This window comes from Natrix helvetica, assembly GCF_964273705.1.
Source record: "Natrix helvetica genome assembly, chromosome: 10".
In the NCBI taxonomy this organism is placed as follows: domain Eukaryota; kingdom Metazoa; phylum Chordata; class Lepidosauria; order Squamata; family Natricidae; genus Natrix; species Natrix helvetica.
Genome location: NC_138561.1, coordinates 17593230 through 17611449, shown reverse-complemented (window position 1 = coordinate 17611449; position 18220 = coordinate 17593230). Strand labels below are relative to the sequence as shown.

Here is an 18220-nt window from a genome sequence, read left to right as displayed (position 1 = left end):
ACTCGTATTTTGGACGGTTGCAGTGTGTGTCTCCCTCCCCCCCCCCGCCGGGTCACGTGATGCCCCTTTTGCAACCATCCATCAAGCCAAGTCAATGGGGAAGCCAAATTCACTTATCAATTGCAGTGATTCACTGAAGGACTATGGCAAGAAAGGGAGTAAAATAGGTCAAAACTCTCTTATTAACAATGGTTTTGCTTAACAGCATAAATTCTGGGCTCGATTGTGGTCGTACGTCGAGGACTAACCTGTAAAACCATCCAAATTAGGCTGCGGAATACACTTAAAGTATCCATTGTGAAAAATAAATCCATTTTTAAAGGAAAAATAACACCTTTCCTCCAGTTGCTCCCTCTACCGTGATAACCCATTTGCTTGCCGTGCCACTAATGGAACTGTTTTGAAATAGATACTGAGAAGTCCATATATAGCTTGCTGTTATAACATGTGTCAGATCCTAGCAGAAAGAGGACAGGTGTGGCAGAAAAAAAACCCGGTGGAAATCCTAGATTAAATTGCACAAACGTGCCCAAACACGTCGTGCGTAGGTTTTTGGGTTTTTTTAACGCAGCAAAGCTGGCATCAGGGAAGGGGCCTTGCCACCCGAAAGAGAAACGGGAAAGAGAATCGAGGAGCCAACTTGCAGGATTGCCCGTTGAAGAAACCTATGGCTGCTTGGCATTTTATGCCTCCGGGGCAAAGGTCCAAACAACTTTGATGCAGGCACCTTGCCATCCCAGCAGATGGGCAGGCATGGATGCTGCCAAGAGACAATGCGTAGCTCCTTGTCATAAAAGTCCAAATGTCTGGCCTGAGCAGCGGAGCCCCCAGACGCAACGGCACAGACGCAGCTCGCTCTTCCTGCGAACCCTACGGTGGAGGTAAATGCGATAAAAATATACAGGCTGATGAATGTTCTCGTTAAAGAGTTCAGCTTTCTTTCCAAATGACGGGCATATTTAAAATGGAGAGACAAGAGAGGGGGGAGGAGGGAGGGAGGGAGGGAGGGAGGGAGGGAGAGAACGAGAGAGAGGGAGAGATCAGATTCATGCATGCATATTCAAAAAAAAGCCACGGAGAAAGTCTAGAGAGTCTTGGTCCTCCAGATCATGGTTGTCCCAAAGGTGCTTTCTTTTAAAAGGCAATTGGGCCTCCTTTGTTTTGTTTGAAGACGTTTCGCTTCTCATCCAAGGAGCTTCTTCTGGTCTGATTAAAGTGGGGAGGGGGACGGGACAATGGAAGGATTTATATTCCTTGTAGTCATCTGGTCGTTAGCGCTCTTTCTGAGACTCGTTGGGGTGACTTGGAGACCAACTACATTAAGATTGAACAGCCCCCCCTCAACAGAACCAATTTCGTTGTATTTAAGTACAATGACAATAAAGATTATACTTACTTATACCACACCACCTACCTCCTGTTTACAACACAGTCCTGTCAGCCATTCCAAGAAGGCTCCACACCCTTTTGCACAATTCTGGAGACTCTGAGGCCACAGATAAACCTCCAAGCGGCTTCAACGATTCTCAGGAAGAGTGCTAATGACCGGAGGACGTCCCAAATGTATTATTTTTAAAGCGAACTTGATATTTAAAGATATGGGGAATATCAACTATACCCATGGTGGCATAGTGGTTAGAGTGCAGTACTGTAGGCTACTTCTGCTGATTGCCAGCTGCCTGCAATTTGGCAGTTGGAATCTCACCAGGCTCAAGGTTGACTCAGCCTTCCTTCCTTCCGAGGTCAGCAAAATGAGGACCCAGATTGTTGGGGGCAAGAGGCTGACTCTGTAAACTGCTTAGAGAGGGCTATAAACCACTATATAAGTCTAAGGGCTATTATCCTTCCTTCCTTCCTTCCTTCCTTCCTTCCTTCCTTCCTTCCTTCCTTCCTTCCTTCCTTCCTTCCTTCCTTCTTCCATGGTAGTGCAGTGAATGCCATATTGCAAGCTGACTCTGCCCACAGCCAAGAGTTCTATCCTGACCGGCTCAAGGTTGACAGCCTTCCATCTTTCCGATGTGGTTAAAATGAGGACCCAGATTGTTGGGGGCAAGAGGCTGACTCCATAAACCACTTAGAGAGGGCTGTAAAAGCACTATGAAGCGGTATATAAGTCTAAGTGCTATTGCTATCCCATTACCTAATATAATTTGGACTCAAATCTAACTTTGGACCAGGTGTCCATCCCCCCGCAAAACTCTTCAGAGGCTCAAAGGTAATCAACCTGCTTCACACAGACTTGACTTTGAAAGTAGTTTTCAATTTGGCTGCCTGAACTGAATCTGTTTGAGTTCACAAGTGCTTTTTTGCAGAGATTCAAAAGTATCCAGATTAACCCACAGTTATTCATTACAATTCGCCGTGCTCTTTCAACTTCCCTCTTTGGTTGGCCCCTTCAGTGCTGAGATTCTTCTCCTGTTGCTGTACAATGGACTCCCTAAATCAAAGCTTCACACTGTCCTAATCAATAGCAATCTTATATCAAATCAGATCTCGCATTACTTTTTCTCTGCCTTTTCTCTCCGAATAGCAGCAGCTCGCCCTGATCTTCAGTGGAAGGTCCTTCTTCTTTTGATCTGCCTTCCTTCTGAAACCAAGGGTTGGACCTTGTAACTCCTCTGTTCCAAGGATGTTCATAATATAATTTTTTTAACCTAGTCAACCAAACTGGAAAGCATAACTGAGAAAGGAAATCTTAGCCGCCCTGTTGCGTCCCCCACCTCACAAACGAGACGATCCTGTCCATATAAAACCCTCATTAGGAGAATATGCCATAAGGAAATTGCATCCCGTGTCACATGGAATGATCTAAACCTAGTACAGATATGTTCTGACCCGATCCAACAAATCCTCTGTAGTTAAAGAAATGTTCCCTTTATTAGGAGCCCCAGCCGCCCCAGCAGCCCCAGCAAAAAGTCTCTCTCTCGAGCGCACACACACTCTCTCTCTCTTTGTCTCTGTCTCTCTCAGCAGGCTAACAAGTCTGTCTGGCAGGGAGATAAATAGTTGTCTGCCACACCTATTCATCTCCGCCCCCTGCCTTTTATCCCCAGAGGTAGGGTGGGGCTTCTCTAGCAATGGTGCCAAGGATCAGCCCATAGATTTCCACTGCTCTCCTCTGCTTTCTATGCATCCACATGTCAGGCACTGGACCAAGCTGTTCCTCCTCTTCCTCATCAGCCACCTCCAGACCTGGGGGCTGTTGACTTTCCATCTGAGCATTGATGGATGACCCAGGCTCCGCCTCCATCTCCAGCTCAGAGAGCTCCATTTCCTCTCCCCCCTCGGAGCTCTTAGATTGCCTTGTTGCTGGCCTTGTTCCAACACCACCACCTCCTCCTCCTCTTCCAATTCAGCTGCTGGAGGGACCGGCGGCTAATAGGCCACCACAAGGTAGTGCTGGACGTACCACCACAACTGAGTCAAAGATTTCTGTTTGTTAACAGTGGTTAAGTGAATCTTGCCCCATTTTATGAGCTTTCTTGCAACAGTTGTTAAGTGAATCATTGCGATTGTTAAATTAGTGACCATGGTTGAATCTGGCTTCCCTGTTGACTTCGCTTCTCAGAACACTACCTCCTCTACTACCACATCATCATCATCTACTTCCTCCTCTCTTCCTTCTCCGCCTCTTCTCTATAAACCCCACTCCTAGCACTGATGATGTTACCTAGTCTGGTTATGGAATGTCTGCAAGAAACCAACCAAACTAAGAGAGCACTAAGGACCCTACAGTTGTCCCCCTGCACCTCCTTTTCCTCTTCCTTCTCTACTACCACATCATCATCATCATCATCATCCACTTTCTCCTCTCTTCCTCCTCCTCCTTCTCCTCTCTGTAAACCCCAGGCCCAGCACTGATGATGTTACCGAGTTGAGTTATGAAATGCTTGCAAGAAAACAAGCAAGCTCAGAGAGCACCAAGGTTCCCCTCAAATCAACTCCTGCTTTCAGTTCTTCCATGACATTATTATGGGATGAGCAATACTAACTGCCTTTGCAATTGTTGTCGCAGCTGAAAACGGAGCTCAGGAGCCCGTTTTCGCTGTCAGAGCACTCCGGTCACCACAGGCGCCCCGACACGAGTGAGGTTGAACTGGCTACGTCCATCCTGGCCATGCCCCCCCCCCCAAGTCAAACACAGTCCTGATGTGCTTCTCAATGAAATAAAGTTTGACACCCCTGCATTAGAGCAACAAAAGTAGGATGATTGTCCAGACAAACCATCTATGCTTGACTGTTTTTGTAGGAAGTGTGTCTCATCATTAAATATAATAGGTCTCCGCTGCATTTTGATCACTGATGGGAGATGTTCTCTCTCTACACACACACTCACACACACACACACATGCACGTTTGTGTTTTGCTGAACAAAGATCCATGAAAGAGAGAAAGAGAGAGAGAGAGAGAGAGAGAGAGAGAGAGAGAGAGAGAGAGAGAGAGAGAGAGAGAGAGAGAGAGAGAGAGAGAGAGAGAGAGAATTCTACGCTTCTCTTTTCCCGGCGTCTTGCAAAACTAGCTACAGCGATCCCAAGACGCATTCATTATTTATCTGTTTTAGTGAGTTTCTTGTCTGCAGTAAAAGATGGAGATGTTCACTTCAACGTCTCTCTTTGTGCCAGCAGCTCTGCTAGAAGTTAAGCATGTTCTATTTTTTTTTAAGGAAAACCTATAGCCATTTTTTGAAGGGGGGTGCGGGAGGGGGATTTACAAGTAGCACATTTCTCATGGAAGCTTTGGCCCATTCAATTTGCTAAAATATATTTGTTCTTTCATAGAATTAAATGTCAGATTCGGGTTAACGTCAGGGTTCCAAGTAGCATCCAAAAGTAAATCAGAGTCCAAGGCAAAGTATTACTCAAAATTCCAATTTATTAAGAGAGCCATGTTGGCACATCAAGGAAAACCTGAATCTGAAAGCTTCCATGTTTTCCCCACCTAGTTGAAAGTTCAAGATCTTGCCCCCACACCCACAAGTCCATCACATGGTCCAATCTCCCACTGCCATGCTGGCAGCTTCCACCCATCCAATTCCGGCCAGGTGCAGAGGTGCAGAGACAAAGGATGACCTTGGCTTTCTAGAAAGAATATTGTTATGGCTGCATCGCATCTTACTTCTTACAATCTCCCCTTCCATTTTCCCACCATAGAAAATGCATAGTAGAATAATAGAAAGTGTGGCTGCAGGCCTGACATAAAGCTGACTTTGGGGAAGAGAAAGGTCCATTCTATTTTTTAAGGGGTGTGGGGTTTTTTGAGGGTGGGGAAACAGCAATCTTACCTTTGGTTAATTTCAATGGGAAATGATGTGTCTTCCCACCCCCCAAACACACAGTTCTTCCCAAAAAAACATGGCAGAAGAAATTTGGCCAGGATCAAGACCCCACTTCTTGCTGTTTAAGGAAGCCTGGGTCAGAACATTAATGACTTATTCCAGTTATCCTTTTTTGTACAAATTGTGGCATTTTGCAGACCCCTGGCCATGTGCCCCCACCCGCCAGTGGTGGTTGGAATCTTTCCTGCCATATAAAGCGTCCTTTTTCCTTTGTAAAAAGGTTCCCCGTGCTTCAATCTGCCTTTTACAGAGAGGATTTGTCATTAAAAGAGCCTCCATCCAGAAGGGGGAGGGAGAAGGTGGGATTCAGCCAGATTGGCCCAAATCTGAACCGGGTTTTATCTCTTGTCATTCAGATGTGAGACAGGCAAAGATCGCCTCCCAAGTTGCTCTTTGGGAGGCTGTCAAGGCAGAGAAACCAGGCTCTGATTTTTCACAATGTTCTCAAAGTGAGGTGCCTCGGCGTTGGTTCGCTCCACAGCGGATGTGTGATTAAAGGAAGCCCACGCTGGCCTTTGAAATCAGCCGCCTCTTCCCTTGTTCCGATGGATGTGGCAGCATCCGAAATCTCTGGAGTGCAGAAACCAGAACTCTGAGAGGGTCAGGCAGAACAAAAATCGAGGGCACCGTTTAAAACTAAAAGTAGAAGCCAAAGGCTTGATTCAAAATATATGTATTAGAGAGAGAAAGATGCTATCGACGTCGACTTACAGACAGTGCTGACTTTAATATCAATCGGTTGAAAAGATTCACAGAAACCTGTATTTGTCATTTGATTCAAAGATCAGGGTTGATCACTTTGTAATAATAGGTATCGTAGGTAGGTAGGTAGGTAGGTAGGTAGGTAGGTAGGTAGGTAGGTAGGTAGATAGATAGATATAGATAGATAAGATAGATGACAGATGATCCTGAAGATGAAGAGATACAGAGGATAGATGGGTGGATGGATGGATGGATGGATGGATGGATGGATGGATGGATGGATAGATGATGATGATGAGATACAGAGAGAGAGAGAGAGATAGGATAGGATAGGATAGATAGATAGATAGATATAGATGAGAGAGAGAGAGGTAGGTAGGTAAGTAGCAATAGATAGATAGATAGATAGATAGATAGATAGATAGATAGATAGATAGATAGATAGATGATAGATAGATAGATAGATAGATGATAGATAGATGATAGATGACAGAGAGAGAGATGATATATAGAGAGATGATAAATATAGATAGATAGAGTGAGAGATAGATAGATAGATGACATGATGATGAAGATGAAGAGAGAGAGATACAGAGAAAGATAGGAATCATGGAATCATTCAGAAAAAGCACAGAATCGTCATCATTTAGGAGTATTAGGAGGGAAGCAACCTAGAACTAGGGAGAAATTTCCCGACAGTGAGAACAATTAACCAGTGGAACAACTTGCCTCCAGAGGTTGTGAATGCTCCAACACTGGATGTATTTAAGAAGAGATTGGACAGCCATTTGTCTGAAATGGTATAGGGTCTCTTGCTTGAGCAGGGGTTGGAGTAGACCACCTCCAAGGTCCCTTCCAACTCTCGGTGATTCTGAATGAACCATCATTACTGTGGATCAACTTTCATGAGAGACATGGGGAAAATATGATGGTGGCCTATTTCTCACTCTGAAATGGTTTATCCGAATCGACCGTATCCCACCCACAGTATCCCACCTATAAAGGTTAAATAGCAGAAAACGCTTGTGAATCACCTTTTGAGAGTTTTGCACACGCTGGGTACTCGTCACACACCTGCCCCAGTGTAGTGCAGCAAAGCTAGGCTGCTCAGCTGCCATGATAATGAAGTCACCGTAGCCTTGCAAGCCAAAACTCCTGGATCGAATTCAAGGGACAGATGGAAGGAGAAGCTGCAGAATTCAAATTAATTAACCGATGTGACACCGTATCTCATGGCTTAAATAAGGATTAGGGGTGCTTTGATGCAAACCCCCCCCCCCAAGTCATTTCCCGCATTTGGTGCTAGAGATATTTCTGCGTTGGGTCGAGACACGCAGATTGCATCGATACGATGTTTTTGCAGGATTATTTTGTTTTTACTGTTTCAGCTATTCTTCTCTGCTTCTTCGCCTGGTTCTTCCTTGTCTTTCACTGCAGATATTGCTCTGTCGAGGATCACCGTAAATCTACATTGGGCGGGATCTAAAATATAAAGCTTATGAAAAGAATCTAGCTGTTTAGCCTTTTTACTGTGCCTTTTGTGGCCTTTTGATTTTCCCCCTGGAGAAATTTTCAAGATAAATCTTACTTTTTCCAGGTCTTTAGTAGAACTCCGAGACCATGCTTCGCTTAGAGGCACTTGTGTTACTGTATTGTAGAATTATTTTATTTATTAAATTTATATGCTACTTTATATATAAGAGAACCAATTCCTTGTGGGTCCAATCACACCAAATAAAACTATTCTATTCTACTCTACTCTACTCTACTCTATTCCATTTTCTGTTTTCTATTCTACATTCTATTCTATTTATTGTTCAGTTCTAGAATGGAATGGAATAAATAGAAATGGATGGAATAGAAATAGAAATATAATGAGAATTATATAAACCTGATAAATGTGATAGAGATTATTAACAACGTGAGTGTGAATTGGATCAATATAAATGAAACTTAGTTAAATTTGTCCAAATAGAAATATAATGAGAATTATATAAACCTGATAAATGTGATAGAGATTATTAACAATGTGAGTGTGAATTGGATCAATATAAATGAAACTTAGTTAAATTTGTCCATATATAATAGAGAAATGTTTAGATAGAACAAGAAAGATGTAGATGAAGGTAGAGATAAAGATGAGGAATTAGTCATTTTTTGAATATAAGTATGTTTGAACAATATAATATGAATTACTTAAATTTGAGAAATGTGATAGAGATTACATATACAGTTATTGTGAATTGGATTAATATGAATGATATCCAGAACCAACTCTGTTCACACACAATATAAATGCATAATTTTAAAAAAATAAAAAATATATTACAAAAAAAGAATAGAATACTATTACTATCCCATTCCATCTGTTCTATTCTATTCTTATGCTTATGCTTCCATTCCATTTAACTCCTTTCTCGTTCATTTAACCTGATGTAGTTTGAACTTGCTTTTCTTTGTATTGTACAATCAAAGTTGCTTTAGATAGTGAGATACACAGCATATAAATTTAATAAGTAATAAATGAATTAAAAAATGTGCTCTTCACATGTGCACATAGATTGCAATAAACAAAGTCAGCCAAGAAGCAAATATGCTTAATCTGGATGGAATTTTTTAATCATGATCGTAATTGTTTACTGTTGGAAGTAAGGGCTAGGAGACCTTTCTCCTCACTAAGGTCAGAGCCTTAGCAGTTTAGCAGGGTGGCGATTAACCTAATTTTGGCACTGAACTAATTTAGGATGTATATTTAGGTTTCCTTCTATTTCATGCCTCAAAATTGTAGGAAGTTGCGGTTTTTGTAGTATGGTAACGAGAATCGGCAAAAACGGGTCTGGGGCACAGATCAGGCACCCAAGCTAAGCTATTGAGATACAAATAAATTGCTCAAACTAGTCCAGCATTTGGAGTCTGTCTTTCTGCGCGTAGAGGGGTGTGTGTGTGTGTGTGTGTGTGTGTGTGTGCGCCCAAGATGGGGGGCAGGCAGTTCTTCTGGGCATGAAACCCTTCCTGAGAACTTTAGCTCAAGTTCATGGAAGGAGACACATAAAGAACAAGAAACTGGACTGTTGAAACAGAGATCAAATGGGTGCTGAGATTTTCCAACTCTCCCTCTCCCTCCACCCCGTCTCTGTCTCTCTCTGTCTCTCTCTCTCTGTCTCTCTCTCTCTCTCTCTCTCTCTCTCTCTCTCTCTTTCTCTTTCTCTCTCTGTCTGTCTGTCTGTCTGTCTCTCTCTCTCTTTCTCTGTCTCTGTCTGTCTGTCCGTCTGTCTGTCTCCCTCCCTCCCTCTCTCTCTCTCTCTCTCTCTCTCTCTCTCTCTCTGTGTCTCTTTACCTCTCTCTTCCCCTCCCTCCTGTTCTTCATACACCACAAACAAAAATCCTGTTTACCCAGTCAGATGGAAATTGTGTCTGGAGGCCACCATATGTCAAAGGTGCTTAAACATCTCCCGTAATATGTTCCTGACAATGATAATTAAATGTGGGTTCATTTCCTTCTTTTTGTATTTTGGTGGAATGCAAGAAGGAAAAGCCAGGTGGCCAAACTCAAATCTATTTTTGACTTTCGGCACTCTCTGTCATACAAATCAAAGGTTGATGAAGTCATACTTTGAGGAGGGGGGGGGGAATTCTCAAAAGCAGGTTCTCCTTTGAGACTGGATGTTATTTGTTGCCTTGTTTCAGTGGGTACCTCAATCCATCACAGTATGTTTACATAGATTCTCTCTTTTACGGGAGATTTCTGCTGATCTCTTAATAATATATTCTCTGTTGTTGTTGTTCTTGTTTCTTCCTTTTTTAATTTTTAAAGGGTTGTGTGCCGGAAACCAAGGGATTTCCTTTATTTTTCTTCACAAAAGCATCTGTTTCTTTTTAAAGAGAATACGTAGTCCAGGGGTGGGTTTCAGCCAGCATTATTCCTGGTTTGTTCGTGGTTGCACACTGCGCACAAATGCGCAGTTCAATGGAAATTGTTCTGCACATGTGCAGAACTAAAAAAAAAAAAGATGCCAGTGATAGTGGCAACTGGGGAACCGGTTCGGGGGTATGGCCACCCTGGGTCGCTGCCGGTTCTGTGACCCAGGCCAGCATGCTACTACCGGTTCGGCCGAACCAGGCCAAACTGGTAGGAACCCACCTCTGATGTAGTCCATACAGTATGACTCTTAATGATGTCTCTGAGATGTTGTCAGTTCCAGCTAGGATCTCAGATTATGGCTTGCTACTTCTGGGATTCCCAGACAGGAAAGAAAAGCAAGCGATCATCCTCAGATTTAAAACCTGTCAACCCAAGAAGTAGCACGTTCCAGATCTATGGGGTGATGAGGTGAACAGATTGAGTGGTTCTTCCCTACAGTTCGTAGAATGAACATAAGAGTTGCTCTGTTGGGTGAGGCTGATGACCCATCTAGTCTAGATGGTTGAAACATGGCAGCAGGGAAATGAATTTCTTGCACAGTTACTCCCTAGCAACTACTGTTTAATGCATAGGCTTCGTATGCTGCCTTTGGTTCTGTAGTAGCAGAATATCATTGAAATGAGAAGGCCAACCATATCCCAATTCTTCACAAGTCCCAGTATTTAGTTATTACTAGATTAGCAGGCCTTCAAGCCCTCCTAAATAGATAAACCCTCAAGTGGCCTCAAGGGCTCTCAAAGAGACTGCTACCAACCAGATGACTGCAAAGAAATACTATCCTTCCATCCCTCCCTCCCCACCATCCTGTCAGAACTGATGAAGCTTCTTGGATGAGAAGCAAAACAAGTTCTTCTTCTTCTTCTTCTTCTTCTTCTTCTTCTTCTTCTTCTTCTTCTTCTTCTTCTTCTTCTTCTTCTTCTTCTTCTTCTTCTTCTTCTTCTTCTACTCCTACTCCTACTCCTACTCCTACTCCATCATCATCATCTTGTCCTCCTTCTCCTCTTCACTATGAGCTATTTCTACTACAGGTAGTCTTGCTACAATTACTACAATTGACACCAAGAAGGAGAATCAAAGATGGTTTCTGATTGAACTTCTCACCTTTGGGAGATAATCCCCCCCCTCTTTTTGGACAATCAACTCCTTTTTCTTGAAGTTCGGCTTTTTCAACTCCGCAACATAATGGATGGAAAAAGATATAGGCCAAAATGGCATCTACCTTGGGAAACCGAGAGTAGGCAGCTAACTAACTGTACTTGCCTGTTACGTAGAATAACTGGGTTGGGAATTAAGAGCAGCCTGGGTTACCTGCTATCAGTTTTAATGAAGTGTGGTAGCAAAATTGGATTTGGAGTAGTCATTGAAAGCTGTTTATGGCACGCTCTTGAGTGCATTTACCGTTTTTTTCGGAATTGCATGCTAGCGAGCGTGTGTGTCTTTAAGACCGGCCATCTGTTAACATCAGACCTTTAGATAACTGTCAAACCATTCTAAAAATAAGCATAGAGATACACAGGCTGCCCAAGAGGACAAAGGTGATTCCATCTCTCGTTTCTCCTGCTTTCATCTGGCTTAGAAAAGAGGACAAAATAGCGTAAGGGGCACCAAGATGATTTGGTCCAATGATTCCCGCCTGCCATTCAGAAAATGGACGGATGCAGTGAGCATCTGTGCAGTCCAGAACCAGCAGTGGGCTGTAACATTTTTAAGCTTTTGAGTTTGCTCAATGCTCTCTCTACGACTCCGGGGGGTCTTCTCTCCTTACTCCCTTAAAGCCATCCTTTTAAAAAAAAACATTTTTAATTAGGTTATTAAGTATTATAAAATGGAAAATACAAAAGAAAAGAAAGAGAAGTGTTGACTTCCGACTCTTATCTGTAAAATAAAGCATTAGCATCAAATCACAGCTTTTGGTTTTTCCATATTAATATAAACAAGTCATTTCTGTCAAGATCCATCCATCTAATCTATAAAACCCAAAGTCAAAGTTTCATTCTTTTTCACGTGAAGCAAGAAGTTCAGAAATGGTTTCCATGTGGAAACAAAAGTACTTCTGTTCTTTTCTTTAATCGGAGTAGTCAGTTTTGACTACCAAAATGGTTACAGAAGTTGATGGAGAAAGCCATCCTTTTAAGTTCTATCAAGTGAAGTCATAAAATCGCTCCTTGGACTGATAGTCTCGTTCCTTTTTTTAAAAAAAAAAACATTTGTCAGGGCACAAAACATTCCAAATTGTTGACAGGATGTCTCATTTTGTACTAGAGTAAAGTTTGTGAGGAAATGGGCTCAACCGCTCGTTATGTATGAAGAAAAGCATAGAACCACTGTGTGCTGTTTTAAGCAGCAATTTGACAATTGACTTTTCTAATCTCCAGTTTGCCTTTTTGAGTTTTAGCCGCAGTTGAAAAAGACAGTTGGGTTTGCCATATTGGGGTGGGTTGGTTTTTTTTTTTTTTTTGTAAAAAACAAAGAAATGAAAGTTTGACTTTGGGATAGAATGAAATGGGATTATGGAAATAATATAAACAAAAGTTAATGTTAGAATGAGATGGATGTTTTTTTTAAAAAATTTCATCTGTAACAAAGCAAGCCAGCAACCACTCTTTTTCTATTTTTCTTTCTTTTTCTATTTTTCTTTCTTTTTCTATTTTTTTTCCTTTTTCTATTTTTTTCCTTTTTCTATTTTTCTTTCTTTTTCTGCTTTCTTTTTCTATTTTTCTTTCCTTTTTCTGTTTTTTTCTTTTTCAATTCTTTCTTTTTCTGATGTTCTTTCCTTTTTCTATTTTTCTTTCTTTTTCTATTTTTCTTTCTTTTTCTATTTTTCTTTCTTTTTCTATTTTTCTTTCCTTTTTCTATTTTTCTTTCTTTTTCAGTTCTTTTTTTCCTGTTGTTCTTTCTTTTTCTATTTTGCTTTTCTTTCTTTTTTTGCACCTTCACTTTTTTTCCCAATCCCTTTTCTTCCTTTAAATCTATTTTTTTCTGCTGTTTTTTCTTTTAACTGTATTTTTTTAAAAAAGAAGTCCCCCTCCCACCTCCCCAGAAAAAAAGAAATATTAAATGAAAAATGACAGTCATGAATAAGAGAGGGAGGGAGAGAAACAGATAGATGATAGATGATAGATAGATAAATAGAGATAGGTAAATGGGTGGGTGGGTAGGTAGGTAGATAGGTAGGTAGGTAGGTAGATATATGATAGATAGATGATAGATAGATAGATAGATAGATAGATAGATAGATAGATAGATAGATAGATGATAGATAGATGATAGGTAGATAGATAGATAGATGATAGATAGATAGATAGATAGATAGATAGATAGATAGATAGATGATAGATAGATAGATAGATAGATAGATAGATAGATAGATAGATAGAGATAGGTAGATGGGTGGTTGGGTGGATGGATAGGTAGATAGGTAGGTAGGTAGGTAGGTAGATCGATATATGATAGATAGATAGATAGATAGATAGATAGATAGATAGATAGATATAGGTAGATGGGTGGTTTGGTGGATGGATAGGTAGGTAGGTAGGTAGGTAGAAGATAGATAGATAGATAGATAGATAGATAGATAGATAGATAGATAGATAGATAGATAGATAGATAGATAGATTTTAATAATGCTTCAGTGACAAGCAATTGTTCTATACTGTATACTTGTCTATATGTGCACTGTATACACATACGGACTATCTTTCTACAAGCTGATAGCCCAAATGAGAATTTTGTGATCTGCATTCCCAAACATGTAGACATCACCAGACCAGGGAGGGCTCTTTCAGAAATCCATGATTATGCACGATTGCCCTAAAGATCCAATTGAGCCCACCTTCATTCTCCCGCAACATTGTTAGCAGTAAAACCCTTACCTTTATTTACAAACTCCAGTTTGGTATTTGTGCCCTTCATTCCAAGACATCCCATTGTATGAAACTCCTCTCTCTTTCCTAAACCAATTCCCGTACCTTCCCATCCCAAAGTGAGCAAAAGAAAACGAGCACCTTTTTCGTGCAAGCTTTGGTCTGAAGCTCTGAGCTTCATAGCATGGTCACATTTCCAAATTCCACAGCACGATTGTCTCCTAGTGGCCACTCCTTGGAAATGCACAGAATTTAGCGCTTCTTATAGCCAAGTATTTCAACAGGGGCAAAACCTGGTAAAGCTTTGATTTCCCTTTCGTTAAATGTGGTTGTCGGCACCTTTGCTTGTACAAAAAGCAACTTTGCATGACTTAGGTTTTCCTAAACGATGGGAGGAAACAAAAGACTTGGGAAAAGTTGAAGAGGATGCATTAAATGGCAAACCAATAGGTCAAAATTACAGTTCATTTAGATCTGGCTCTCCCTCATTTTTCCTACTGAGATAATTATAAAAGAAAATCTCACAGCCTATTATGAAATCTCAGAGGCAATGGGAGAAAAAGTGATCATGAAATTATTTCAAGGCTGAGTGTTTTCATTTTCTAGGTTTCCTACAAACCCCCCTCCTCCAAGTGGATGGATGGATGGATGAATAGATAGATAGATGATAGATAGATAGATAGATAGATAGATAGATAGATAGATAGATAGATGATAGATAGATAGAGGTAGATATAGATATAGGATTTTAGCAGTAGCAGGGAGTCTGATAATTTCACTTCATTAACTTGTTTCTTTGGATCAGGACCACAGTCTTCAATAGAAAGGAATACGTGTAGCTCAGGGTTGAACTGTGGAATTCTTGGCAGTTTCTGAGCTTGGTTGTTTGCTTGCAGATGTTTCATTAGATAACACCATCAATGCTAATTCTACACTCCCTTTCACTGATGGTGTTACCTAGTTGGGTAATGAAATGCCTGCCAGTAAACAACCAAGCAAGACCAAGAACACCATACTACAGTCTTCAGTCTGGAGAAGCAGCAATATCCCATGCTTTTATAAATCATGCTGAAGAAGAAGCAAACTCACTGACTTCAAGATATATGGGATTTCAGTTCTCAGTTATGGGATTTGAAGGCCAACACATCTAGAAAGTACCAACTTGGAGGATGTTAAAGGAGAAGCTCTGCCATGAAAAAAAAAAAAAAACCAAAAAGATTAGGAGCTGAAAGGAACTAACTCTCTGTTGCCATCTGTTCAGCACAAGATGAATCGTTTTTCAAGAACTCATCTCCACTTCTCTGGGAAAGTTTCAGGTCTAAAAGCAACGAAGAGATGGTCGTGTCATAGACATTGGCACGAGGGACTGTTCGAGTAATGAGGTCTCCTGCACTTTGAGGAGATGGGTTTTTAAGATGACATCCCCTGCTTCTGAGACTTCCGTTTGCATTAGATTAGAAATGCTGCTTCGGCATGACATTAGGTTTTATTTAGCGTCTTGGCAGAGGGCAAGACAGGATGTCTGATCTGTAATATTTCCCTTAAGGGAAATTAGAAAAAAAAAGGGGGGGGAGCTAATTGCCAAAGTGTGCAATAAATGTCATTGTCAGGGTTCTGACCAGTGCCCTAACGCAATCAAGAGTCTCAAGCAATCCGGCAATAAAAACCCAGCCCTTTATTAGGAGCACCATGTCAGCATTACCTAGGTAAAGCCAACTCTGTCTTCATCCCCTTCCTGCCTGGCCCCTAACCCTGTTTCCCCCTCTCTCCAAAGTGTGTCACCCAGAAGTCACTCCCTTCCAGGCACTGCTGGTATCCACGGAGATGGCCTTGACTTGTTCAACCCAAATGCATCTTGTTATGACTGAGGAGTAAATTCCTTGGTGCAGCTGCGAGGGGCGGTTTCCCATCCCCCTGCCTATGGCAACTCGGAAGCAGCTCAGAGAAGCTTCACGAGTTCTCAGTCATCCATTGACCAAGCCTAGGTAATGCAGCTGCCATTTTGCCAAAATGGCCAGTTTAACCCCTTTGGCTTGTGCCCAACTTAGCATCCAGAACTCTGCTCTCCTACATTGTTTTACTTCTTTTTTGGGGAGGTGAATTTGAGGGCAATAGGAACACGCCTTCTCTTGGTGGCATCTCCTTCATCCTTTTGCAACAATTGGATTTGAGCGACACAAATAGATTTTATAGCCCAATCTTGTTTGCAAGTCCTTTGTGGCAGCTTTCCTTCAAGATCTAAGCCTTAATAAGACCCTACCTGGAATACTGGATCCAGTTTTGGTCGCCATATTATAAAAAAAGATGTGGAGGCTTTGGAAAGATTGCAGAGAAAAGCAACAAAGAGCATTAGGGGACTGGAGGCTAAAACGTACAAAGAACCATTGCAGGAATTGGGTATTGGCTAGTCTAGTGAAAAGGAGGACTAGGGGAGACATGATAGCAGTCTTCCAACATCTCAGGGGCTGCCACAAAGAAGAGGGAGTCAAGCTATTCTGCAAAACGGTAGAAAGCAAGACAAGAAACAACGGATGGATATTAATCCAGGAGAGAAGCAACTTAGAGCTAAGGAGAAATGTTCTAACCAGTGGAACAGCTTGACTCTAGAAGTGGTAGGTGCTCCATCACTGGGGGCTTTTAAGAAGAGACTGGACGGCCACTTGTCTCAAATGCTACAGGATCTCTTGCTTGAGCAGGGGGTTGGAGTAGAAGACCTCCAAGGTTTCTTCCAACTCTGTTGTTCTGTTATCTTCATGCCAAGTGAGGATGAGGAAGAGGGCAAGGAGGAAATGGGTACCTCTAAGTGGTTATAAGAACATAGTTGAATTGTTGCAGCTTCCCTTGCAGTGTGTTATCCCTGGGGTTGGATGATCTGAAGTCCATCAGATGGTCCATGGCAAAGGGAATTTGGTTGCACAATGTTATTGTTTTTTTTCTCCTTTTCACGTTCCTTTCTTCCCCCACCTCTTTTTCCTTAAGTTCACTGCCGCCGTTAACCGTATCTGCCGATACAAAGCAAATATGTCACATTGGCAGCTGTTACTTAGGAGCCTTTCTCTCCCCCCACCCCGCCCTTTCTCTTGCCTTCCTCCTCCTCCCCATCCCACCTTCAAGCTCCTCTTTATTGCATTTTGTTCGGGAATAATTGCAAAGCTTTTATGTCGAATTCTGCATAAATGCCACTGTGTAGGAGGGCACGGGGTTTGCTTTCTATTATTCTGCCCCTCACGCACGTCTCCTTTCTCTCTTCCCCAACCCCAACCCCCCCCTCCATCTCTTTCCAGAACCACACGTTGAGCCAGCATGCTCAGTGAGCGTAGCACGACAGGAGACCTCTCTGCGGAGGACTTGACGGAAGCTCAGTGGGGAGGACCATTTGAACATTACATCCAATCAAAGTGTCATTTGCAACCCAGATGTAAAACTCTAATGATTTGGCCATGAGGCGCTGCTATTATAAGCAGCTGGAAATGAATATTAATGGAAGAGATTAAAAGTATTCCATGCGCAGTATTTTTTATTGTCCTGCTTGAGCTAAGTGAACTTTAAACCTTCTGCTTCTGATTGAATTTATAGTTGCTAGATAAAGAAAAAAAAGAAGAAAAAAACCCTCTGCTTTTGACGCGCTTATTCCTTCGTTGCTTCTTGTATTATACGGATAGTTCTAGATTTAGGAGTGATTCCCTCAAACCCACCCCACTCCTTTTGCTCCTTTTTTTTTTTTTTTGGCTTCCCTTTCTTTCTTCCAGTTTGAACTTTTATTTTCCTTCCCTGTTTAACGGCTTTTTTTTTGTTTTGTTTTTTTGTTTCATTGCAATTTTTAGGTAATTGTGCATCGTGATGTGACGGCTTGGCTATTGTCTGAATATATTATTTTTTACACTATTTTGTTTTGGTTTTTTTGTTTTTTTTTAAAACAATTAAAGACTAAATGCTTTGATTGGATTTGCCAGTTCACCGGACAGTGATTAATAAATAAATAAATAAATAAAAATGTAATAATGAATTTCATCCGTTTCAGTGCAACTGGATGACCTGCTTTATAAATGTGACTGGATCTGATTGCATTAACTAATACGGTTCAATAAAGGGAATACATTGGATGAATGTCAAGTCCTTGATTTTTCCCCTTAATGGGTGTTACGGTGATGTTTCAGAGCCAAAATGTCAGGTGGGAGGGGCTTGAAAAGTCTAGAACCGTGATAGCCAACCTATGGTACACATGCCAGAGGTGGCAGGCTGAGCCCTCTCTGTGGGCATGTGCACTGTTGCCAGCTGCTCTTCTGGTTTCTGTCGCTGGTTGCGAGTGCTGGAGCGCCACAAAACGGCCTGAAAAATGGCCTGAAAACAGCCCGAAAAACACCCCAAAATAGTCATGAGCGCACCGGCCAGTTAGCC

The 18220-nt window shown here is 41.7% G+C and overlaps 1 protein-coding gene across 2 annotated transcripts in view; it reads left to right on the top strand.

Moving 5' to 3' along the window:
- ZNF423 (zinc finger protein 423) overlaps positions 1–17925 on the top strand; it is a 214364-nt gene extending 196439 nt beyond the window's left edge. For both annotated transcript variants that reach the window (XM_081963563.1, XM_081963564.1), the window contains one exon: positions 17107–17925. In XM_081963563.1, coding sequence (XP_081819689.1) covers positions 17107–17136 — 30 coding nt within the window. In that variant the 3' untranslated portion in view covers positions 17137–17925. The remainder of the gene's footprint in view (positions 1–17106) is intronic.
- The last annotated feature ends 295 nt before the right edge of the window (positions 17926–18220 follow it).